The sequence below is a fragment of the Varanus komodoensis genome, unplaced genomic scaffold, assembly GCF_004798865.1.
Source record: "Varanus komodoensis strain SLA01 unplaced genomic scaffold, ASM479886v1 scaffold1, whole genome shotgun sequence".
NCBI lineage: Eukaryota > Metazoa > Chordata > Lepidosauria > Squamata > Varanidae > Varanus > Varanus komodoensis.
The window spans coordinates 93,729,302-93,756,255 of NW_025335268.1; the positions used below are offsets into that span (position 1 = coordinate 93,729,302).

General features: G+C 42.2%; 1 protein-coding gene across 1 annotated transcript; it reads right to left on the reverse strand.

Moving 5' to 3' along the window:
- Positions 1 to 875: 875 nt before the first annotated feature.
- Positions 876 to 25,191, reverse strand: KLHL6 (kelch like family member 6). Its single transcript, XM_044435914.1, has 7 exons — positions 24,879 to 25,191; positions 19,547 to 19,712; positions 9,332 to 9,781; positions 6,509 to 6,746; positions 5,177 to 5,379; positions 3,105 to 3,318; positions 876 to 1,569 (listed from the first exon to the last, which is right to left on the reverse strand). The coding sequence occupies exons 1-7, from the start codon at positions 25,139 to 25,141 to the stop codon at positions 1,268 to 1,270; spliced, it is 1,836 nt and encodes a 611-aa protein (XP_044291849.1). The 5' UTR covers positions 25,142 to 25,191; the 3' UTR covers positions 876 to 1,267.
- Positions 25,192 to 26,954: the final 1,763 nt, after the last annotated feature.

The following is a 26,954-nucleotide window of genomic DNA, read 5'->3' on the forward strand; positions in this document are numbered from 1 at the left end:
CGTTTCTCATCTAGTGTGGTGCCTAACGGCTCGACAAAGGCGTTGGCTCACGAGAGAGGGCCAGAAGCTCACAGTGAGAGTCAGGCATTGGAACAAGAGGACTTATACTTAGGACTCAGTGCCCAAACGGCCCCTCTGCAGCCTGACTCTGAAGCTTCTGGGCAAATGGCCTCCCCACAGCCTGACTCCTTGACTTCTGAGCAAATAGCCTCCCCGCAGCCTGACTATGAGGCTTCAGAATGAGTAGCCTCCCCTCTTCCTAACTCTGAGGGGTTTGAACAAGTTGCCCCCCCACCTCCTGACTCTGAAGCTGCTGGGCAGAGTTCAGGAGAACAGGAAGATGTAACAGTAAATTTAGTGAATGCTCAACTTAGGCGAAGTTTACAGTGTCTAGACCAATTGAGATTGGACCAATTGCAAAGACAAGACAGGGGTTTGTCCCACCCACAGGCAGAAAGGCGTGGCAGGAGATCAGATACCACGTGAACTTCTCAGAAATAGTTCAGAAAGGAGGGGGCAACTGAGTTTTTTTTTTTTTTTTTTTAAGAGCAGGGAAAGTTCAGCATTCATTGTAAGAGCAAAAGAAAATGCTTTTGTCACTTGTGTATTTGCACTATTCTGCTATACAACAGTGCCACCTAGAGGTTGGATCATGGAAAAGCAGAAAAGGAAATCTATCTCATCTAGTTCTCAGATATCAAATCTTCAATGAAACTGAAAGCAAAGGCAGCAGATTAACGTGTACTTAACAGGCTCATGTGGAAAAGCTCAAAATATTTTTGTGAAGAAGAGAATGTACCCATTTAGTCTTTGGTCTCCTTTGTTATCATAAGAACTTATTCAGTCTTTAGGGTGATGCAAAATGAAAAAAGTGCTTTAAAAATGACAAAGGTAAACATTTATTTAAAATATTTCTATTCCCCCCCACACCATCAGTAAAACAACTTCTAAGGCAGCCTGCAAGAAAAAATGCTACAAATATCCATCTATCAAAGCAAAAGCAAGAATTGCAACTCATAGAGCTTGGCTTTGCTAAATACAGTGGCATCTGATTGGTTGAATGTCTCATTCGTTAACACTGTAAGTCAATAAATAGCCTAGACAAGATACTAAGATAATTTAAAGAATACACTATGCAATAGAAAATCAAGCAAACATACAAATGTTCTTGCAAGGACTGTGACGACCCAGCAAGTGACATCCCAGTTGGGGAAATGAGGTACTTCATGATTCTTCTTTCTTCCTTGTTCTGAGTCTTTCTCCCAAATCAGACAGAGACTGCACCAGGCACAACTTTGCGGATGTATGTGTAGGATTTCCGGAGGGTGACACTCCCGTGATGGGAGACTCCCCGGGGAAGGACGCATTCCTCCGTCAGTTTCTGGGTCTCTGCGTCCCAGCAGAGCACAGTGGCGATGACTTCGTTCTTCTCATCTCGGCCTCCAGTGATAAAGAGCTTGTTGTTGCAAGGCGCAATCCCACAGCTTGCTCGTTCGTGATTTAACTGAGTCACCAGGCACCACGTGTCTGTGAGTGGGCTGTAAGAGTAGACTGCCCTCATCGCCCCACCTGGAACAGGAAGAGAGCACGTGATCCCGCCTAATCGCGTGTTTGTTCTTAAAGCAACCCTAGGCTTCCATCCAATAGGCTAGTGCCAGTTTGCCTCCACTCACAACACAGAGAGAAGGAAGAGAACATCTTTCTGAAAGGGTGGACAGCCAAAGGCTAATATCTTTTCCTGCTGAACCGTAACAATTGCGATTCTTCCTGGTAGAGCATGTTTGCATAAAAGTATTCAAGTACACTTCAAAGACTGTTGCTCAACATCACATCCTTTCACAGAATTTGAGCTCCTCTCCTTGAGGAGAGTCTCTGCAAAGGAGGCACGTGGCACAGTCCCATGCGGGTCCACTCAGAAGTGAGTCCCAGGGTAGGGTGCCTAGGATGGCCACCTGAGGCAGGGTAAAAAAGCAACGGGTGTGCACAATTTAGCCCATGGGATGGTTATTTTCAATAGGAATCACCGGCTGTAAATTTTGAAAGTGCAGTGCTCATTTGATGCCAAGCTGTGTTCACCTATGTCAAGCTAGTTCTGGCAGTTTTGATCTCCACCAGGAACAAGTCTTTTATAAACCTGATGGGTCTTGACTGCCCATTCAATCCACCACCCCCACAGCAGTTTGCACCGCAACAGGAAGCAGGTATGGTGTTGCTGGGAAAATATCAGGCTTGCCGCTCAGCTCGAGAGAGAGCAGGGAATTCTGAGGCAGGAGGGCGACAGAGGCCCTCATGGCTCCACTACTTGGGAATGTCAGCACATGCACTGCTGTTTGCATCTCTGGCTCACTGGATAATGGAATTTTTGTCCCTGTTGAAAATCACATGGAAACAATGATAATCCTTGAGCAATTCTGTCAAGGTTCAGAGACATACCAAGGAACTGCAACAGTCAGCTTAATGAGATTGTGCAGAACCCACAGTTCTGAATATAGCATGATAAACATCTATTTCCTTGCATTTAAAAAACCTATGGGATTAACAGCATTCCCATATGAATGCCACTATTCACCACAGTTTGAACACAGATGCCTGAGCCAGCATCCTAAGTCCCAGTATACTGTTACCATTCCACCACTAAGAGATTCAATAACATCAGCATTCCTGTAAGGGAGCCCTTCCCCAGTCAGCTGCCCAGTGGTAATCCTACTAAGGAATAACAGGTGGCCATACAATCCTCCTTCTCATTTACATCTTCTTGTAAAACAGAGTATCAGCAGTACTCTTCCCTTACCCCCAAGTGACATTTGATTATGTACACTCCAAATCTTAGTGACTGTAATGTAATAGCTTTATGCTAAAATATGTGGGCAGGGGGGTTGTATTTTGACTTTTCTCCTTTTGCCTCATGTACCACAAAATGTAGCCCCCCACAAATTGAATCCAGCTCTTAGGCTGAAAGAAGATCTACTCCCCTGGTGTAGATTGTCCGGTGCTTGGTTAAATTGCTTCCTTGCTGTTCAGCCAAAATTATAGAAAAGGTGTTCCCAAGGCAGTGAAAATGTACATGATTCATATACATGTGGAAGAATGGCTGCTGTACATACCCACAATATAGATGTGGTCATGGAAACTTGTAGCATTGACACATTTTGCTTCGACAGGCATTGGAGATTTCAAGCTCCAGCTGTTTGTCTTCAGATCATAACACTGCGTTTTGTCGGTGGCCAGCTTCCCATTGGGTCCTCCTCCAATCACGTAGATCTTTTTCTTGTAACTGGCTACCCCAAATGAGCTCACACTGACCATGAGAGGAGCTGCCTGTATTCATTCCAAGAAAAACAATATAGTTCAGGAAAATGTTCAAGATTAATCTTGATTTAATGTGTTTGCTCTTCAGGGAGAGCAGAGAGAAACAGGCAGGGACGTGAGAATGATGCGGTGCATGATGGAATTTAAGATAGAGGTAAGATTTTATGATAAGAAATTGATTGACCAGGAAAAAGAATATCACAGTAACTGGGGTGGGAAATAATAAGAAGGCACACAAGAATTTCAGCAGAATCAGAAGAAAGTTTGCAGTGTTAAAGAGAAAAGGCCTGCAAGATATGGAAACAAAATCTATTTGCAGGAGAGACTGAAAGCACATGGTCAAATATGTGCTTCAGAAGAACAGTGAAGGATGAGCTTGTCGGTGTTGAATGAAAAGGAAGATGGAAGAGACTAAATGCTGGTTTCATTTATTCGTTACATTTATGACCCAAACTTCCTCCAAGGAGCTTAGGGCACCATGGAAGCCCGATCATATTAAGGGGAGAAAAGAGGCTTTTGACTCTTTCTGCAGTCCTGATCTGAATCAGGAACCTTTTACCTGCCATCTGCACTAGAAGAAACATTCCCATTCACTTCCCTCCAGCACAAACAGAGTGCAGATCTGATCTGAATAGGATACACAGCCAGAGACAAAGGCTTAAACCCCTCTCGCTCCACTGCCTGGGTCCCAATCTGGATCACTCTCCTGGCATCTACTATCCATGTTTATTCTGGTTGTAAGAGGAACAGTGGACATACATAACAGCAGGCAGGCAGGCAAACAGAAATTGTGGCAGGAACTTCAGAAAAATAGAGCTTAATGTTGCTAGCATGCAAATAGTAATTCACAGGAATGAATCACATTGCAGAGCATAAACAGTACAGGGAGATGGAAAAATAAAGGAGAGGGAACTAAAAAGAGAATTCTAGGAAAGATTACTTAAGTTGTGAGAAGACTATGGGTTGGATCTAGACTTAGCCATAATTAGATTGGATCAGAGAGCCAGCTCAATGGGACTTATGTCAATCATAACTAATTTAGAAGCCATGTATTTAAATGGTTCTACTCTAAGCATTGAACCCATTATGTGCTTTAAGAAGAAAAGGGAAATAATATTTTTGCTCATAAGTGAAATAATCCTTTCTTAGGAAGTGTGAACCATGTTCTTTCAGTTTTAATTTTGGCTTCCATTTTTCACCACTGGAAATGTGCAATCGGAAGTGCGACAGTATTATTAGCAAGACTACTGTGCTCTTCTTGTTGTCCCAGTTCAGTGATTTTAGTGCTAAACCTGAAGTGTGAGAAACATTAGCTAAAAGGCAAAATACAGTTAGAATGATGTCCGTGTCCAGTGCTCAGACCGATGAACATCGCTCATGCCCATCCAAGTACCCCTGGATCTGTTGTAAGAGTCATCCAGAGGATTGCTACATACAAAGGTTGCCATGTACATCATGGAGAACAGGAATTTTGGATGAGCTTATCTCAGATGTGTCAAAACCCTTACATTTATATTAAATACTGACTAGAAAGAATATAGTGTAAGTGTATGCATCTAGCAGTGCAATCCTACACATACTGATAAAGACATACTGTATGTGTGCATAGGATAGCTACCTTTGTTTGCCCCACAGAATGTGCCTTGGCATCTGTGATGATTGATAAGGCAGGACAGAAAGAAAATGCCATTTAAATATTGAATGTATGTTCTGAATTATAGATGTAGGAAATTAAAACAAAACAAAGCATTTCTGGTGCCATGCGTGCGAACGCCATTTGCCTATTAACTAACACCTGATATTATAACATTTTTATTTTAGTCTTGTATCCGGTTTCACCACCACTGAAAGTACATCTGTACTTTACCTCTGACCAACAGTTGTGAAAAGAATCATACGTCTCCACACTGTTGATTCTTTGCATACCATCAAAACCACCGAGCACGTATACTTTGCCACCCAACACAGCCATTTTGTGTCTCCATCTTCCATTGTTCAAATATTCAATTTGGATCCATTTGTTAATTGATGAATTGTATTTCCAGACTTCATGCTGTGTTTCTTTTCCTCCTGCAATGAACAGAATATGCCAAAACAATGCCATACTTCCAGAATTTTTCTGAGGATTTTTCATGCCCAGGCCCAAACATGATCCAGTTTGCATCCCCTACAACATTTCTGAATAGCCCATGGGCTCTCATTAGAATCCTAAGAATTCCTTGGTTCACTTATTTTTATTTTTTTACAAATGTACTTAGCCCTCATGCCTAGCCTAGTCAACAGGACAAAATGCGTATCTATCAAAGCCCTGAAACAAATCAAAAGAAGCTAAATTAGTGTTTGAAAGAGCCTGGTCAATGTTTTTGTTTTATTGACTCAAAGGTAACACTTCCAGACAAAATTCTTGTAGAGAAAATGCAGCTTATAGTTTGATAACTCCTCTGGGAAGAATGACAGGATGATGGTGTTGATGAAAAAGCCATGGCAACTGCCTTAGCAATGACTCATAAAGAGAAATACTTGGCTTCAGTAATCCATTTTATGATATCTTTGCAATGGATTCCTATACTGGTCTTTTCTCCTTCTTCACATGGCTGGAGCCTTACATTTTTACAGTCTGCCAGTATGTGAGTGATGCCCTGGTTTGTGTGTGCATGTTTGCACACCTGTGGTGGGGGGGGGGGGGCTTTAGCCAGCTCGCTGGCCTTATCACAGCTGAATTCACAGTTCTTGACTCCAGCTCAGTGCTCAAACCACAAGACCGTCTTTCCAGAAATTGAATTCCATTCTTTAAATCACTTGAACTTTGATTTACTCTCAGTATATTAACATAGCTCCCCAAGCCCTTTGAAATAAATGAATTGCTTCCAGTAATCAATTGTTTTTACAAAGCAGGAGGAAATGCAATTACAGATTGCTTGAAAATTGGAGTCCCTATTTCCCTTTGCCCTGCAGCCTGCACTGTGCCCCCCCCCCCCCGCACTGCTTTGCCAGGCTACACCTGCACCCCAAGAAATGTGCATGAGGAAAAAGCGCAAAACTCAAAACGACCCAGTCCAAAATGACTGATTCATATCTATTCACAGATTTTGAAAAATTCTGCAGCTGCTTCTCTCCTCTCATGACTACTATTATGGCTGGTCTCTTGCCTTGAAAGACAGCCTAGAAAGATTTTAAACAGAGAGACAAGATTCCTTACCTGATATGTAGACTTCATTTTTCAAAGTAACACAAGCAAACTCCACCCATTTTTTGACTTCACCTTCTGTTTCTTGTTCTGTGTTTGGGAGCTTTGCCACTTCTAAACGACTGCGCCTCAAGGGGTCAAGGCAAGTTACTTCTGCTACAAATCTTTCATCCTTTGTGCAGCCGCCTATGATCATAAAGACTTCTGACTGGAATTCATGCATCCTGGGCTTTGTTCTTTCAGATATTATCTAAATCAAAGCAAGAGGTCAACAGATCGGTTTCTTTTGACATGATTATTAAAGGTCATGTGTACTGCCAGTAAATTAGGGGTAGCCAACTTTGGGTCCTCCAGAAGCACTGACCTACATCCCATCATCCCTCTCCATTAGCATTGCTGGCTGGGGAAGCTGGATGTTGTAGTTGCCCACCATTATAGTAAATGAAGCTCCAGAAAATCTGAGACTAGAACCCCACAAGCACCACACACCTTCAGACTTCAAGAAGTGCTACAGTTGTGAGGACATGCACATATTTTGGAACATCAGTGCTTCATCAAATGCACGTGCTGAGCTCAGTAAAGCTCACAAAATCTTGAATAACCTTCATGAGCCTGGGGCCTTCAGATGTGTTGAAATGCAACTCTCATCATTCCCAACCAGCATGGGCTCCAGATGGGGGAAAATTGGGTTGCTACTTAAAAATGGAGTTGCTCAGGAAACAACTCTTCAGTATTCCTTCATTCAAGGAAATAGTTGCGTAGCCGCTTCCAAAGAAACCCTCCCTGTCCTCCAATGATTATGCCAATTCCTAGCTGGTTGCTTATTTCCCTTTTGTGGAAAAGTGGTTGAACAGGGAGGTGGGCATTAAACAACAGACATTCCTGGGTCCTGCTCCCCGTGTCAAGGGGACTTCAGACATCAACTGGCACCAAATAGCCTTGGTTGCTTGCCCTATGCTAAAAGAAAGAGAAGAGAAATATAATTCTCCTGAACCTCTTTGTCGCTTTTGTACCCTTTGTCTGGGACCTCTCATTAGAATCCTTCCAGTCCTACTTGGCAGAAGCTTTTCAGAAAATGGTGCCGGGGAATAATCCCTCTCCATCCGGCTTTTTGCTTAGGCTGTGGGATTCCACCAGGATCAGTAATATCCTTGTTTATCAATGACCACACAGAACCACAGGAGGGAATTTATTCAGTGCTACGATATGAAACACCTTTACTGTGTGGATGATGGCCTTCCTCTGAGGCATGAGAATCCCTTAACTAGTACAGTTTCCTCCTAACTTCATATAATCTACCACTAAAACTAGATCAATAAATTATTAGTATAGGCCTGATTTAAAACTAGTATATTTGCTTTTTATCTACCTTAGTTGTGGAAATGTCTTTTGGTCTTTATATCCATCTTTGTTTCTCGATTCTTCAGAGAACTTTCAGCATGTGCACTCAATCCCCCACCATAATGCATCCTGAACTTTACCTTTTTCCACAACACCTTCTTAATCTACATCACAAGCTTTCTGCTTCTTCCTGTCTCCAAATCTGTACTCAGAAGACACTCAAAGGAAAAAGACGGCAGCGGTAGTTGAACTCCCATTCCTTAATATTGGATATTGCTCAGACCTGAAAATTAGCCCTAAATTTTAGAAAGAGATGAAGACCACAAGCAGTTTTGTGGCACCTTAAAGACTAAGGGCATGACTCAGTGAGGAAGCCTGTAGCCCTCCAAACTTGGAGAATCATGGGCATCTTATGCAGACCTAGATAAGCGCAGGGGTGAAGGTCACTCAATATTCTCCCATTCTGCAAAGCAACTAGACTTCGGCAACCTAACCGTAGTGCTTCAGAGGGGCAGGGAAAGAGACTGAGGTGCCACCAAATGGTCTGGTCTCATCCCCTCTTCTTCCTGCCATGCCCACTTTACAGAGTCACTCTTATAACCTCAAAGAAGCAGCTGGCATGGTTCTTTCCTCAGTGGCTGTAAGCACAGGAGAGCGATCAGGGCAGAGATCCTCAGATCCAAGGTTGAAGCCTTTTTTGACCTCTGATCTGGGAAACTGAAGGATTCTATGACCTCCTAGATGTTGTCTTGGGGTCCATAGGATTGCTTTGCCCTAACTTTATAGGCTTGCATGGGCAAGTGTACACTTCCCCAGATGCATGAAGTGTCATCCAAGTGGCAAAGGGGTGGTGCATGTGTGTATACACATACACACACACACACACAACAGAGGAAGGCATCCTGCTAACCTCCAGATATTTTCAACTACAGGTTCCATCAGCCCCACCCAGCATAGTCAGCGATCAGAGATTATGGAACTTGTAGTCCAAAACATCTGGAAGACATTGGGCAACCTACCCTCAATAAACACACAAGCATGTAAAGAGTGTGGCCACAAAAGCTTATGCCACATTGGCTTAAACTTTAAGGTGCCACGAGACTGTATTATTATGTCAATGTTATCATAATCATGCCTTATTGCACTATTTTAAGAGGGCTTTAAATGCAATTGAAATTATGGTTTTTAATATTTATATGGAAAACACTTAGGGATTTTTAACATATGTGATGGCATATTGAAAGCAGAAATAAATAAGACACCTTTGATGTGCAACAGCCATCCATGAGGCTGTTCTCCAGAGGCTGTTACCATAGTGCCATCCTGGACCACAGAGCCACCTAGGGAATTGGCCCTCCCAAAAGGCATCTGCCACAAGCTGCAGGCAAGAATACCACAGAAAGCTGGCTACAGAACAAGTTGCTCTGGTTGTTCGTGCAGCTCACAGAGCTACGAGTCTTCCCTCTCCCTTAAGGCCCTCCAACTTTTACTCACCTCATTCCCCGACAGATGATACATTCTGGCTTCTTGAAGCAGAGGAAATATATCAGGGCACTGCCTGATGATTGGGTCAGCTTCTACAGTCTCTACAAAATACCAAGGGTCCAGGAGGGGCAGCCGGACATTTTCAAGGACATATGGCAGGAGAGGAAGCCTTTCCGCTATTTTGTAACACACCCAGTTCATAACTGTCTCAAACACTTGAGCTTCTTCAGTAACACAAAGTTCGTCGCTCTTGAGCATGCAATACAAGACGTCTGCGGGCAACTCTAGGAACTCATCATAATTCAGTACTTGAGTGAAATTTTGAATAATGTAGTTCTTGACCTGCTGCTTCAGATGATCAAGAGAATGAGCATCAGCCAATCTGAGGATCCCAACACAGTTTTCTGGGTGAAGAGCTTCATTGAGGAAATTGGAACATGCTTCTACCATCCGCAAAAACTACAGGAGGAAGTACAATTGGCTATTATGTACACACGCCCTGTACTTGTCTGTTAATTCTTCTCCCCTCAAAAGACCTTCATAAAGCAAGGAAGCAATGACTTTGATTCAAAATAGGGAAATGTCTTCTTGTACCTACTATGTATGGTGGGTGTTTTTGTTATGTTATATTAAATCTCACACTACAGTTCTGAAGTATTGCACTAACTTATCAGAGGTTGGTGATACTGGAGTCAGTGGGGTGTCTTATCCAACACCACGGATAGCTCCTAAAAAGCTGCAATGGCGGCACAAGAGTCACAACCGCCCCTTCTGTAAAGAAAACATAATGCCCTGCTTCATGTCTTTCTACCACATTAATCTGGCTTTGTGCTTTCCCTGCTCCCCAACCTAAGCATGATTGCCTTTCATTCTTAGGGTAGGTTGCACGGCAAGCCATAGTGTTTTCTTGCAGTGTTGTGCTGTTCAAATCCTGTCATGGTGTTCCAGCATTGCACATCTGGTTTTTAGAAACCATGATAAGCAACAATCATCTATTCTATGGTTTCCACACTTCACCATGGTTTCTCTGAATGTGCAGATCCAGAATTATGGTTTCCATGGCCCTGGTATTCAGCTAGCACAGAGTCTCTGTTCCAGCTGTCCTGCATGGGATTGAATTTGAGGTGTGGTGACTGATGGGATACATGCCAACAGTGGGAGGACTGAGAGAGGAGGGTAGAAACCATACCAACAAAGAAACTCCTAAATCATCTATGAGGCACATCCAGGCAAACAAACACACAGTATGGAAACTATGTGGGGTTATTTGTTGTGACATGGGAGCCCACCCATAGAATGCAAATTTCATCAGCCCCAGCCAGCATTGCCAATGGTCAGGGATGTTGTCAGTCCGATAACATCTTGGAAGGCACAGGTTGACCTCCCCTGCTTCAATGGGCTAGAAATGGCCTGGAGAATCTCAGCTCATCACAGTCACAGAGGAGGGAGTGTGTGTTTGTTTATTACATTGTTATTCTATTTCTCAGGACAAAGTCTTCACAGTGTTGCTCACCAACTGCAGTTCAGAAATGATACAGTAAAATTGATAACTATATTTAAAAATCAAACACTTGGTAAAACAACAAGTGGCTGGCACAAAAATATTCAAGGATAAGCTAAAAGAAGCAAACCATTCTTCAGGATCTGTTTAAAAGTATCTAAAGGTACAGCTTTCAAGGTAAGATTTCCAGAAATATGGAACCACTGCTTAAAAGGAATTGTCCTGGGAAGCCACTAACCTGATCTTTCTTGGTAGCAGACTAGTGAGCAGGGCCTCTAAGGCCGTTCATACAACCTGGGCAGGTTTGCACAAATACAGACAATCCTTCAAATAGCCTGGTCCCAAACCATTGCAAAGAAGCAGCACCACAATTACAGATTACTGAACCAAGCAGGATAGGTACAGGAAAAAGAAAATGTAATATTCTGAAAGAAAGGTCTTTTAAATACTTCGCCTATGAGTCTGAAAGGCCCCCAAGGTATAGTGTCGTGAACCATGCCTGGAATTTGTGTTTGCAGGGCAGCAAAGAAGAGAACACCTGGAGGATGGAATATTAAAGCAAATGGAAGGGAAGCTGAAAGAAACAAGGGATAACAGCAAAGCTATGAAAGGGAATTTTTATCCATTCACAATAAGAGGAAGACACAGCAGAGGGGATTAACTGGTGAGAGCTGGTTTAGGAGACAACTAATTTTGGTGTACAATCCCATGCACATTTAGACGAACAAAAAGGCTGGGGTATGCCAGGAGATACAGGTTTTTGTTTTGGTCTAAAGATGCATAGGTTTGCAACTGTAATCCCATTCCTTGCACATTTCAGTTTACTGCAGATTTTAATTTCCTGTGAATTTGTTTCCATTGATCCCCAAAGAAATACTCTTAGTGATTCCAAATGAAGGGCTCCTAGCTGTGGTAAACAAAAAGCATTGTGCAGTAATTCCTCCAACAACAACAACAAGGGGCATCCAATATGACAATAACAAACAAAAAAGCAAGCAAGGGGATAACACAAAAGTGGGGAAGAAAAAAGTATGGTGAAACAGGTCCATGCACAATCATAATTTATATCCTTTTTAATCTAAAAGAAAAAGCTGGGAAAAGCAGAATTTCACCATTCCACTTCAAATATATGTATTAATAGGAACAATCCATTTGGTTAAGCAACCATCCATTTGAGATGGGTGACTGTGGGAGATATGTCCATATTTAGCAAGAGCGGAGAGATCTTCAGCCACTGACTAATGGGTGGCAGCTGTTTTTCCTTTGGAGCATAAGTCTCTCTGCCATTGTGAAGGCTCCCAGTATCAGCTTTTGTTGTCCATCTGTTAATTCCCACATACCAGGGGTGAAATTTTAAAGCACATGGACATGTGCTTTAAAACACACTGTTCAAGAACAAGATTTATCCAAGAAATGACTTTGAGCCAAAAGGAACCACTGTAGGACATGCCCATATCAGCATCTGGCCCAGCTGGCAAGCTTCTGAACTGATCGCAAGTATAATCCCACTATCAGCTCGGCCCTCTCTGTAAAACACACTTCTCTATTTTCAAGACTGGATTCTCCCATAAAGTTAATTTAGTGTGCAAATATCAATCAAACTGCAGCTGATGAGACACTGCATGGCAAGTGTCTCACTGCTAAATGGAAACATTCCTTTCATTTAAATATGCCTAGATCCTACAACCAGCCAGCCAGAAAGAGGTACCAAATGACTGGGCTCCAAAACAAACCATGGAGGATTATTAAAATAAAAGGCTGTCTTCTAATCATTAGAACATCTTAACGAATAACCTTGTGATATCAACTAAGCTCTGGAAAATTAAATCCCCTCTGTCTGGCTGGCAATTTTACTCTTTAGTAAAAACTGGAGTGGAAACCAAAAAAGTTTATTTCTGGGAGGTGCTTTCATCCTTTACTCAATTTTCTACAGTAATGAAAAAGATGGAAGAAGCAGTAGGAAAACATGGAGAATTATGAATGAAAATGACATTGCCCACAACCCCAATAGAGAATGAAGCAGGGCACTGGCATTATACAAACCCTATCTGGAAATCCCCTTCATGGATCACTGCCTTGTCATGGCAAAGGAACTTGCATAGCTCAATGAAGCTATGAGCTATGCCGTGCAGGGCCACCCAATATGGACAGGTCATAGCAGAGAGCTCTGACAAAACGTGATCCACTGGAGAAGGAAATGACCACCCACTCTAGTATCGTTGCCATGAAAACCCCACGGACAGCACCAAAAGGCAAAAAGATATGATGCTGGAAGATGAGTCCCTCAGGTCGGAAGCTGTCCAATATGCTACTGGGGAAGAGCAGAGGGCTAGTAATAGTAGCACCAGAAAGATTGAAGCAACTGGGTCAAAGCCGAAAGGACACTCAGTTGCAGATGTATCTGGTGGTGAAAGGAAAGTCTGATGCTACAAAGATCTATACTCCATAGGAACCTGGAATGTAAGATGTATGAATCAAGGCAAGCTGGATGTGGTCAAACACGAGATGACAAAACTGAACATCGACATCTTAGGAATCAGTGAACTAAAATGGACAGGAATGGGTGAATTTAATTCAGATGACCATCAGGTATACTACTGTGGGCAAGAATCCCTCAGAAGAAATGGAGTAGCCTTCATAGTCAATAAAAGAGTAGGAAAAGCAGTACTGGGATACAATCTCCAAAATGACAGAATGATCTCAGTTCAAATCCAAGGCAAACCATTCAATATCACAGTAGTCCAAGTCTATGCCCCAACCACTGGTACTGAAGAGGCTGAAGTTGAAGGCCTCTATGAAGGCCTACAACACCTTCTAGAATTAACACCAAAAATGATGTCCTTATCATCATGGGGGATTGGAATGCTAAAGTAGGAAGCCAAAAGATAACTGGAATAACAGGCTGGTTTGGCCTTGGAGTACAAAATGAAGCAGAGCACAGGCTGGTAGAATTTTGTCAAGAGAATACGATGGCCATAGCAAACACTCTTTTCCAACAACCCAAGAGACAACTCTACACATGGACATCAGATGGTCAACATGGAAATCAGATTGACTATGTGCTCTGCAGCCAAAGATGGAGAAGCTCTATACAATCAGTAAAAACAAGACCAGGAGCTGACTGTGGCTCAGATCATGAGCTTCTTGCTGCAAAATTTAAGCTTAAATTTAAAAAAGTATGGAAAAGCACTAGGTCACTCAGGTATGACCTAAATCATATTCCTGATGAATATACAGTAGAGGTGACAAATAGATTTAAGGAATTAGATCTGATAGACAGAGTGCCTGAAGAACTATGGACAGAGGTTTGCAACATTGTACAAGAGGTAGCAACTAAAACCATCCCAAAGAAAAAGAAATGCAAGAAAGCGAAATGGCTGTCTGAGGAAGCTTTACAAATAGCTGAGGAAAGAAGGGAAGCGAAAGGCAAGGGAGAAAGAGAAAGATACATCCAATTGAATGCAGAATTCCAGAGAATAGCTAGAAGAGATAAGAATGCCTTCTTAAATGAACAGTGCAAAGAAATAGAAGAAAACCATATAATAGGGAGGACCAGAGATCTCTTCAAGAAAATTGGAGATATGAAGGGAACGTTTCATGCAAAGATGGGCATGATAAAGGACCAAAATGGCAGGGACCTAACAGAGGCAGAAGAGATTAAGAAGAGGTGGCAAAATTACACAGAAGAACTATACAAGAAAGAGCTTAATGTCCCTGATAACCATGATGGGGTGGTCACTGACCTCAAGTCAGACATCCTGGAATGTGAAGTCAAATGGGCCTTAGGAAGTCTGAGCAACAACAAAGCTAGTGGAGGCGACAGTATTCCAGCTGAGCTATTCAAAATCCTAAAAGATGATGCAATAAAAGTGCTATACTCAATATGCCAGGAAATTTGGAAAACTCAGCAGTGGCCACAGGATTGGAAAAGGTCAGTTTACATTCTGATCCCTAAGAAGGGCAAAGCCAAAGAATGTTCAAACTACCACACCATTGCACTTATTTCACACGCTAGCAAAGTTATGCTCAAATTCCCACAAGCTAGGCTCCAGCAGTATGTGGACCGAGAACTACCAGAAGTACAGGCAGGATTTTGAAGAGGGAGAGGAACTAGAGATCAAATTGCAAACATACACTGGATCATGGAGAAAGCTAGGCAGAAAACATCTACTTCTGCCTCATTGACTATGCTAAAGCCTTTGATTGTGTGGATCACAACAAATTGTGGCAAGTTCTTAAAGAAATGGGACTACCAGACCATCTTATTTGTCTCTTGAGAAACCTATCTGCAGGTCAAGAAGCAACAGTGAGAACTGGACACGGAACCACTGAGTGGTTCAAAATTGAGAAAGGAGTTTGGCAAGGCTGTATACTGTCACCCTGCCTATTTAACTTATATGCACAACACATCATGGGAAAGGTGGGGCTAGATGAATCACCAGTTGGAATTAAGATTGCCGGGAGAAATATCAACAACCTCAGAGATGCAGATAATACCACTCTAATGGCAGAAAGTGAAGAGGAACTAAAAAGCCTCTTGATGCGGGTGAAGGAGGAGAGTGCAAAAGTTGGCTTGAAACGCAACATTAAGAAAACTAAAATCATGGCATCTGGTCCTATGACTTCCTGGCAAATAGATGGGGAAGAAATGGAGGTCGTGACAGATTTTATTTTCCTGGACTCCAAGATCACCGCAAATGGGGACTGCAGCCAAGAAATTAAAAGACGCTTGCTCCTGGGGAGGAAAGCTATGGCAAATCTAGACAGCATACTAAAAAGTAGAGACATCACCCTGCCGACAAAAGTGCATATAGTCAAGGCTATGGTTTTCCCAGTTGCAATGTATGGTTGTGAAAGCTGGACCATAAGGAAGGCTGAGCGCTGAGGGATTGAGGCCTTTGAGTTGTGGTGCTGGAGGAGACTCCTGTGAGTCCCTTGGACCGCAAGGCGATCAAACCGGTCAGTCTTAAAGGAGATTATCCCTGACTGCTCTTTAGAAGGCCAGATACTGAAGATGAAACTCAAATACTTTGGCCACCTAATGAGAAGGAAGGACTCACTGGAGAAGATCCTAATGCTGGGAACAATTGACGGCAAAAGAAGAAGGGGATGGCAGAGAATGAGGTGGCTTGATGGAGTCGCTGAAGCAGTTGGTGTGAGCTTAAGTGGACTCCGGGGGATGGTGGAGGACAGGAAGGCCTGGAGGAATGTTGTCCACGGGGTCACGATGGGTCGGACACGACTTCGTGACTAATAACAACCACAATCTTGAAATACCCTAAGTAAAGCCCATGCTTAATGGAGTAATTGTTAATGAAACCCACATTTAAAGGGTTTGAATACTCACCCCAATACTTACAGAATAGTGTTGTTAATAAGATAAGTCTGTGACAACAGTGTGTTTTGAGTACATGAATATGTTCATGAACTATGGTGAAAGCAGTCACTCTGAAAGTGATATCCACAAATTATGAAAGTTATCACGGTTGAGTTCATGAACTATAATGAGTTCATAATGAGAATCTCTGAGCATAGATAAAGCCACTGTGAGTTTAAGGAATAATGTGGTTAAGATCAGGCAAATTGCCAAATGTGCTGCATGGGATCCTGGCATCATCTCTTAAGGAAATGCTCATCCCTCCCAACCCACCCCTTCAGCCAGCAGAGCCATTGCAGCCTCACTTGCTGCCTTGGAAAATGGTCTACATAATCACCATAGCACTGGATTGTCACTGGGAATAACTGATACAAGCTTTCCTACTTTTCTATTGCTGCCATGCTTGTCCTGTAATATCAGCCTACAAAAACAGGACTAGCACAGAAGGGTAAATGTTGGACAAGTGGAAGATGTCCATTTTCACTTCCACCACATCTGAACAGATTGCCTCGATAAACATCATAAGCCCAGCTAAAATATCACAGCAATATCCAAGCACTTGTATTGCTGGGGTGAGGCAGAGTGAGAAAGGATGACAACAGACAACTTCCCCACCTTCTGCCTTGAGATTAGTCAGTCTAATCTCCTGAATAAGTGTGCTTCCGGGGCTATCAGTTAAAAAATGTTGTACAGCTACTGTTCAGTCTTTTCCTCCATAACTTTTGTTTGCTTTGCTTTGTGAAAACAAGCTAGCAAAAGGGAACAGAAGAAGTGGTGGGAAAACACTTTTACTAGTGAAGGACATTGTCTGGAATGCACCATAATATTCTGAAAATTAGGCAAGTCAAACACACAATCAAATCCTTGACTGGAAAGCTGTTGAATGCATTTTCAGTTTGAGTGCTCCTCATGCTGGGATCAGGAGCACACCTCAACCAGCCTCGAAAAGGCAGGGAGTGCAAGACACACAACATCACAACAGTTTCCCTCAGTGGCAAGACCCTCGACTTGACTGCAGATAAGCTGCATGAGGTCTTCTAATTTTTTTCCATTCATTTTTCACTTGTTACATTGCTATACCACTCAATAGCCAAAGCTCTCTGAGCAACATACAAAGATTAAAAATACTGTAGTATATTGTATTATACTACAAAAGCCATTCACTTAACAAATAAATGCACACAACATACACAATTATTAATAATCAATGGTATGAAAAGTCAGAATCTATGGAAAATCCTGTCAGATTCTTGAGAGCAGCAGAAGGTCCTCACCTGATGCCAAAAAGAAGAGAGTGATGGCACTGGATGCCACCTCACTGAGGAAATCATTCCTTCAGGGGACGGGGGATGCTTCTTTTACATGGATGCTTTTCCCCAGGATTTGTATTTCTCTGGTTTTTATACATTTTATTGCCACTGTGATATTATTTGTTTGTTTGTTTATAAATTTATATGCCGCTCAATAGCCCCACAGGATTCCCTAAGCAATATACCACAAACAGCACAAGTACTGTTTAGCTGCAGTATAGCAGAACTGCAGTTCTAGCCAAGGCTTTTGCTATGGTATGAATTTTAATAGCCAGCTTTCCACATTCTAAAAACAAAGCTGTTGTGAAAAGCTGAAGGTTTTGACAGTGGGTCATTGCTAGGATGCGGGTGCTCAGCAAATCCCAACCATGCCTACCCTTGAGGGCAGCCCTGCTTGTGCTCTCTGGATGTGTTGACCTATAACCCCTAACATCCCCAGCTAGCATGGCCATTGCCATGCTGGTTGTGGCTGATGAGAGTTGCATTCCAACATGGCTGGCAGGCACCAGGTTTTGGAAGGTTGCTGAGGATATCAATGGCTCAAGAGTTTTTCCCCTAGCTGCTAATAAAAGCCCATAATGGTTTTGTTGCATGCATTTCTACATTCACATGCCCTCAAAATTAGCTATGTGTAAAGCACAGCATAGTTTATAAACATAATTAAAAGGAAAAGAGAAGTGAAAACCCAGAAATACAATTTTTCAAGGGTATGTGAATTTTTCAAAGTATTTACAGCAGAAGCTTGTGCTCAGAGCCGTGTCCTCTTGACACATTTAGGCTGCTTACGAAAAGTGAGAGATAACAGATCTGGCCTATAAACCACTTGGTTCCTGTTTTTAAAGGTACCTGCAGGCAAATGTTTAGAGAAATGAAGATGACAAAATAATTGTCTATATGTATCTGTAACATTACATGTATTGACTCCCTTTTATAGACATTCTCCTTTATAGAATAATTTCCTATTCACACCCAACTGTATCTTCCTGACATGAGTTCTAGCCATACAGGATCAGAATTGCTATCAATGAAACCACAATTACAAGCAGTCCTACTGTTCCGTTATAAACAAACAAATAAAATTCCAAAGATTAAAAAAAACCCACACTATTTTTTATTAAAACCAACAGAAAGCATCACAGCATTGTACACAAGCTTGAAAATCAACCTGAAGAACTCATGTTGTGATATTTTAGAGGGTCCTTGTCATTAAAGTCCCATTGGGATGGGTATGGTAGAATCAAAATGGCGACCCCCACGAGTCCAGGTGTGCAGACCTGACACTCCAGTCAACACTGTTGCTGAGTGGATCACCAGTCTGCCCCGCACACATAACACAGAATGATTAACACTTCTATCTTAATTACCTGGCTACACCCTGGCAAAGACCTATCAAGAGTGGGAACAGCATTCTGAAGAAGGCAGGCTCCATCCTGGTTGGGCGAGCATTCCAGCCCTGCCATGGGCAAGCCTAATGGTGGGTGAAGACCAGGTGGGTAGGGGCTGGACCAGCTTGCCTAGTACACCCCGCCCCCCAAAAAAAACCCAAACAAACTCTGGAGCTAGCCCTGGATGTGAGAAATAGTAAAACCAATTGATTAACCGGTAAAATATGCAGGCCACTTTCACAAGCAAGGCCTCCAAGTGTGAATCTAAGTGATTTACTCCAGCATGTTTACTTCCAGGTGAGCTCTAACTCAAGGGGATCCACATCTGAGTAAACCATACTTAGAGTCACACTCCATGCCTGGCTTGTAAAAGTGGCTCAGACATTTAATTAATCAATCAAATCTTAAGAGTAGATGGAACAGCCAGTGAAACTCAGAGTAAATAATTATACAGTAAAACTTATTTTTTGCCCCAGATCTAACCCAACCATTGCCAACTGGCCATGCTGGTACTAGACTAGGAAGTGAGAGTAGCACTCAGGTAAATTGATTCTGACACAATGAACCACTGATTTAATGTAGAGCCACGGTTTAGTTCTATGTGTAAACAGCAGCAAGAGTTTCTTTTCCATATGTTAAATAGTCACTAACCTGGAAAAGGCTGGCCGCCTCAAGAACTTTCTGTACATTTTCCTTAGTGATAAGCACTTTGCTTGTATATGTATAATCCAGAAGAATCTGCATTGTTTCTTCATCCACTCCCTTAATTACTATTTTTTCTTCATACTTTTCTTTTAAATCATTGCAAAACATTGCCCTGGAGATAAAAAGGTCATTTGTTACAGTAAATCTAGAAAGACCAGTCATTCTAAAACACATTTTGGAAAAAGTAATACTATGCAAATCATTCACTTGCACCTATTATTTGTTTTAAAATATTTTCCTGTTTCTCTATTTTGCAGTATTCAAAGAGGCTAACAATGCACATCATCTCAGAATAAGAACTGAAAATTATTGAGAAAACTAAAGCAAGAAAACAAACATCTAAATAATCATCAAACTGATCCTTAAAACAAATCACACAATCGAACTCACTGTGATTAAAATACATTACCAAATTAGTTTGGAGATTATACTATTAAACAAATGATAGCAATTGGTTTTATTTGGTTTAAGTCCTGTTTTGGACTATTGTACCTTATATTGCATATTTTTAAAGTTAAAATAAAATAAAATAGCATCTAATCACCCAAGAGAAACTGGTCCAGTTCAGATGTGTTGGACTGCACTTTCATCATCTCCAGCCAGGAGAATCATACTGAGCCATGTTGTAGTCCAACACATCTGGAGGGTACTAGGTGAGCTAATGGCTGAGCTAATATGTGCATCAAAAGCCTGCTGTAATGAATGTGTTTATACAAGCTGCTGAAAGGCAAACAGAGATGAATAGACAGCCTCTTTCACTGCTGAACCTCTCATACCATCAGGAAATGCTTCCTAATATTTATCCAAAATACTCTTTCTAATAATATTAACCCATTGGACCCAAAACCATTGGTTGAGGTCCATCCCCTCTGAAATAACAGAAAATAATTTTGCTCCATCATCTATTGACATGTTTGAAGATAGCTCATCTTAATTGTCTCTTCCATAGACTAAATACACCAATTCTATCCACATTTCCTCATAGAACTTGCGTGAGATATAAAGGGTTTCTCCTCTAAGTCATTGGCTGCATTCAGACGCAACAACAAGCCATGGTGATTTGCAGCATGATATGGTCTGTCACGTTCTCTGAACCCTGTCAGGGTCTTACTACATGGTACATTTGGTTTCCATGGAACCACAGAAAAAAATAATAATCTGTTGTATAGTTCCCATGTTTTACCATGGTTTATTCAGTTGTGTGAACCCAGAAGCATGGTTTCCACACAACGATCATAGAGTCTGGTGAAAAGAGGAGCCACTGTCCTCTGTGTGCCTGACTACAGAAGAAGGGCAGTCTCTTCCAGCATGTAAACCTCCTGTGTACAGAGGAATGTGGGCATATCTGTAGCAAGAAAAGGGTGGAGAAGACGTGCCGATATGGGTGAGCAGGGCTTTTTTTGTCATAGAACGCACCAGAACAGCGTTCCGGCACCTTTTTTTCCAATGGATTTTACGAAGTGATTTTGGCATAGCAGATCAGCAGCAAACATCATTAACATAGTGCCTGCAGGCTGCTATTGTGTCTGCGCTTGATCTGCTATCTGATAGTGAGAGATAGCTGCTCCAGATGCTGCTCCACTGCTCGGCTTGGGATTGGTGTGTGTGCTTACTGCCGGCGGTGATGTGAGTTCCGGCACCTTTTTTTTTATTACAAAAAAAGCACTGTGGGTGAGTATGCATATATACATACAGGGCATGGCCGCACATAGGAGGTAAAAGTTCTACTCTGGCATGTAAGCAGTTACTTGGCTGAGAAGAGGGGAAAGTAGCAGCTGACTAAAGACCCTTCCAGAGAAGTGTGTGTGAACCAATGAGAGAGACAAAGTAGGCAAGCACAGTGAACCCTGGTACTAAATTTCAGCTGCAGAGGCTGATGGGATAGGCGCCACTATTGAGAGGAAGGCAGGAGCAGGGTGAAAACCATCAAAGAGTGGAAGCCATGCAATCATCTGGCAGTCTCACCCAAGGAAGAAACCATGCCAAGCAGTATCTGTGGCATCAGTGAGTGTTACATGTGAATACAGGCAGTGATTACAATCAGTGTAAGAACCTGTCACACACAAAAAGTTAATATTGCTAACATTCTGCTGCTTACAGACATATTTTTAATCCAAGAAAAAATGTTCTTAGTTAGATTATCTGACTAATACATCAACAAAATATCTGTGGGTCAATACTACTGAGTAGAATCTTGCAAGAAGCTTGGTTTTCCAAAACCGGGGTAGAAGGGGTGATCTTTGTCCGTGACAAATCCTAAGCATTGAAAAAAGGAGGAAGGAAAATTAATTCAACAAGTTACAAAGTTGTGGGGGAGATGGCTTTATGAAACATACATTTCCTTCTGCTGGACAATTAATCAAGAAATTGCTGCCATTCAGTACAATGATATCTAAGGGTCACATGTATGAGTAAGAAATCAGTGTTAGTGGATTCACAATTGATCCTGGGTGCTGGATTGCTAATACACACAGATATATAGACCTGGTATAGCACAATTGTTCAGATCTTATGCTAAAGGCTAGGAGGTCTTCAGCTGAGCTGTCAGCTCAGTTTTGAAATTTGCTGGGTAGCTTTGGGAAACTATTTGTAGCTCAGCCTCAGTCTCTACCCATAAGAGATAATATAATAATGGCTTACAGCTTTATTATAAGCATCAGGTCTGCCAACAAGGGTAGACAGGGCTTGCCACCTGTTAAGTGTCCACAGCTAGCAAGGACCACTGACAAGATTCCCCAGGAGTTCTCTTCCTCACCTGCTTGTTTACCTGCTGTGGCCCAGATAATGGTGGTGGTGAGGAGTGACAGATGCCTGCTTGCTCCCTGCCTGCCAAGCAAGTAAACTGCACCTTGTCAAGCATCACCAAGTTGTGCCAACTGATATTAATCCAAGATAACTGGACTGTGCTCTTAGTACCTCACCTGATTCAACTGCTATCACTTGTGTCCAAGTCCCAATTTTGTTCTGGAAGTGCCTAGAAAATCTGTTACAGAGGGATCCAGGTGGGCAAAGTATATCCTTGGGATCAGCATGTAACAGGTCTTGGACAACCCTAAAAAGCTCAGCTGGATGCCAGATATTGAACAGAGGAACTTGTTTCTCTGCCATCCTCACTGCCACTAACTGTGCCTGATTTTAGGCACATGCCAGGATTCAGTTGCATCTCCATCCTCATGTAAACCAGCTCTTCTATAGTTTCATCAGTGACAGCACCATGGTATACCATGGAGCCATATGACAATATGCTGAGAAGTGATCATATCAACCACCTGGGCTTTGGCAGGGCTGCCAGTTGTATCAGCTGGAAACCCCTAAGAGCACTCTGGAAACCAGCTGTCTCCATTCACCTCTGGGGCAGAGCATTTCAATGGACTCCCCACCCTTGAAAAGGGGAAATGCCACCATCAGTTTAAACCTCAGTAGGTGGTTATCGGACCATGATAAAGGGAATGAATCATAGTCCACCACCTTCAGATTACCATCCCTAGTGTGTCCCTGCTACACGTGCTGAGCTGATGACACACTTGGACAGTTCCACAGAGGCCATGAAATCCTGAGCTATGCCAGGCATGGTGCTCTCAGCCTTCCAAAACCAACAGCCTGGAAAGTTTCAGCATCTCTCTGAGACCAGCTCCATGACCTAAGACAGAGTCCGTCAAGAAACAGGAAGGGTACTACACCAACAGAATCTTCAGTGCATCCCAGCTAGCCCTAAATGAAAGCACTCTAGACTGGTAGTCAGATGGCCAGGGAAGCTACAGCACAAAGTCTCAGTTGCACATGCCAGATCAGCTGCCTCATCCAAGAATTAGATCATGAATGAGAGAGGATTTGGTTTGCACCAATCTGGCATTTAAAAGCAGCACCTGGAGACCTGAGGGCAGGCTGATAGGGTGATCTCCAAGCATGAATGTGTAAGGAGGACCAGAACACAGCTCAGCTGTTAACTAACTAGGCTGTATTCTTCTCACCTGGCTAGCCTCCCATCAAACACTATCTCCCTCTACACATCACAACACTGATAGGGTATCCCCCCACCCCCCGATTCTCCCACTTGGCCCCATATCCTCTCTTCCAGGCACCTGTTCAAGTTCTACAACGAGAAATAATCCAAAAAAGAAAAGGTGTCTTCAAAAGGGCCTCTCCAAGCCAATTGATACCAAGATTGGAATTCCCTCGGGTTAAGTTCCCTCTTAGGCTGTACAGAATCTGAAAAGTTCAAATCACCACCTTGAAATGAACTTGGAAAACAATGTCAACCAGTGTAAATCTTTCCATATTAGCATGGTATGATAATGATTCTGTGCACCAGTTAGTAGCCTAGCTGCCACATTTTGCACCAATTGAAGCTTCCAGATGCTCTTTAAGGGTAGCCCCTTAAAGCATATTGCAACATGAAGCATATTGCAATAGGCAAGCCATGATGTTTCTGTTGCCAGATCAGACTGACAACAGACTTAGGGATGGCTGCAGTTGTGCGAATCTACTCTTAGCCAGCACTACTATCCAAAGATCAAGGGACAGTGCAGGACTCAAGAGTACTCCTAGGCTCCATGTACCCAGGGGAAGAGTGACCTCATTCAGAACAGCTTGAATCTCAGTCCTCAGACGAGGCTTTCAAGTGACCACCAGCACCTTTGTCTTTTATGGATTTAATCTCCTTTGTTCACCCTCATCTAGCCCAGTACTGGACTTGGGCAACATTCAAAAGTGTTGACTTTACCTTAGAAATTCACAGCCTTCTTGCATGTAATATTTTGTCATACTTCATTTTTAGCACCCAAATGCAAAAAGAGGTCTCACACCTCAAAGAGACTGCAGCATTGCCCTAATTGTGACAAAATAAGGGGAGCTTTCTTGTAGATTTTCCCCGTTTCTCAGATCACTTTTTGAAATGTCCAAAGTCAGAGAAAATAGGAAGTCTGACATACTCCTTTTCCCCTTCTTGATTGCTTTTGCAATGAATTGTCTTCCGCGGGTAATTAGAAAATAATTTTCATCCTGCTTCCACATGTGAAAGGAAATGTATTGTCACGTTCTCAGTTAATTTCCCTCTGTCCTTGCAGAGTGGCAATAATATGTGGCTATGAACATCTGACATATTATCCAATACAGACCTCTAGAAAGCATATAGAGTATGGGTAGACTGAAATCAAGGGTTTGAAAAATGTCTTCCCATTTGCCTTGCTTGACTTACATTGGCAGCCTTTGTACATCCAAATGGGAAAAGTCTCACATAAATAAATAAATAAATAAATAAATAAATAAATGTCCTTACCTAAAATAATTGCTAGCTGCTGCAAGGACCACACGGTGGCATGAAAATTTCATGTTGCCCACACACAGAGTAACATCTGTGAGAGAATTTTCCAGCCGGAGATTCTCCAAACCATTTTGCAGCACCATGGATAGGCCTGTGTCATCAAATTTAACCCTCTCATTGGTGGAGACTTCCACGAGCTCTCCCATGTTCCTGGAACACTCATTTTCCAAAGGCTCCAGCGGGTCCTCCTCCAGATTCTTCTTTACCATGTCTTCCATGTTTTTTGATCAGCAGCAGCAATAACAGCACATCATGCCATTGATCCTTCAGTCTAAGATGGTTCCTGAGCTTCAGACAAGTCACACTGCAGAAGTTAGACGGATTTCCTGTTTGGGCCTCCCCACTTATCTACAGCTGTCACACTCACATAACAGGAAGCCTTGCACTTTCTCATCCTGTTAACACAAACAAAGTCAGTTGAGTTGTTTTTGGATCCTGCACATTTCAAACAGTGTTAACGGTGTCTAAAGGTGCCTTTGCATGGGAGAGTCACAGTTAATACTGAAATCAGGTTTCTGCAAGGAAACTTGGCTGGAGCTTATCAGGACATACTCTGCCAGCATGATAGGAGCATCCTTAGCTTGTATTAAGCTCTTCAATAACCACCTCATTCCAAAGTATACTATATAAACCCTGTACATACGAACATTTAACATTGTTGTAACTTGCAATTGTCTTAGCACTAAGACATATTGCTGCTCTCTTGACATCCTTTTGTGGGGACCAACAATAAAATTTCCAAGATATCTGAACTGATTATAGACCTAACTTTAAAATAGATATTTACACCAGTTAATTGAAGCATGCAGTATAAGCTGGTCTGAGCTAACCAGAGCTAAGCTTGGTGCCTTTTGGATGGCACTTTCATACCCTTTTTATAAACTCCCAAGGATCAAAACTTTTCCCCCTTAATGTATGTGCATGCTGACTTATAAAATAAATATGCCATAATTAGCACCTGTTATGGATGCAAAGTTTCCCCATGTTTGAAGGGTAGTGTTTTAAATTGTTGCAATCCACCTTGATGGATTTTTAGCAAATTAGGTAGTATCTGAATGCTAATACATAAATATCCAATAGTCATGACAGCTATATATTGCCTCCAGCATCAGAGGCAATACGCTTTTCAATATCAATTGCTTGGAAAGTCAAATAGGGATGGGGTAATAACCACATTCATGTCCTTCTTGAAGGCTTCCCATTGGCATGTGGCTGGTCAGTATGGAAATAGAATGCTAGACTACAGAGTCCTTTCATGTGTCTTGAATCAGGATTTGAATCAGCCATCAGCCCATATAACAGTGAGCAAAACTTAGAATGTTCTTTGCATCCCTCATAATGCTGATTAACTGCAGCAGAAGATAAAAGGCTTGGGCTCTCTGCTATACAGACTTCAGTGACTGAGTCATCTTTATTATGTCTTCGGACCCAAAGCTTCTGTGATAACACCTGCTTTCCGCACCCTGGCCATAAATCGAGCTTGCTGCGTGATTTTTCAGAATTTCCTGGTGAATCACCATGCCTGCTTGTTACCTCCAAGGATACCTGGCAGAAATTTTCCACATGAATGGAAGAATCCATGAATGGAAGAAAGAGACAAGACTTTATGTAGACCAGCCTTTGATTATATTTGGGGAAGTACAATCATTTCCTTCGTGGATTTCCTTTAAAATATAACACTAGCACTATTTTCTTCTTCTTGCTATATTAGGAATAACTTTAGAATGCATGTGCAACAAAAACAGTGTATTACACCTTTGGCAAAGAGGATTGATATATAAATTACTTTTGCTTGTAATTGGTAGCAATGGTTATAAAATCCTATGTAATTCAAATGCTGGTTACAAAACGGGGTTAATTTGTGATGCTTTGGTGCTCCATTTCAGTATGATCTCTCTCAGAAGGACTGAACTGGGCAAATTCTTCTGAGTTCGTAGAGTTCCTAGCTGTGCTTGTTAGTCGAGTCACACACAGGCAGAGAGAACGGGGGACAGTTTGACTCCGGACTAAAATGGACCCGGAAAACTACAT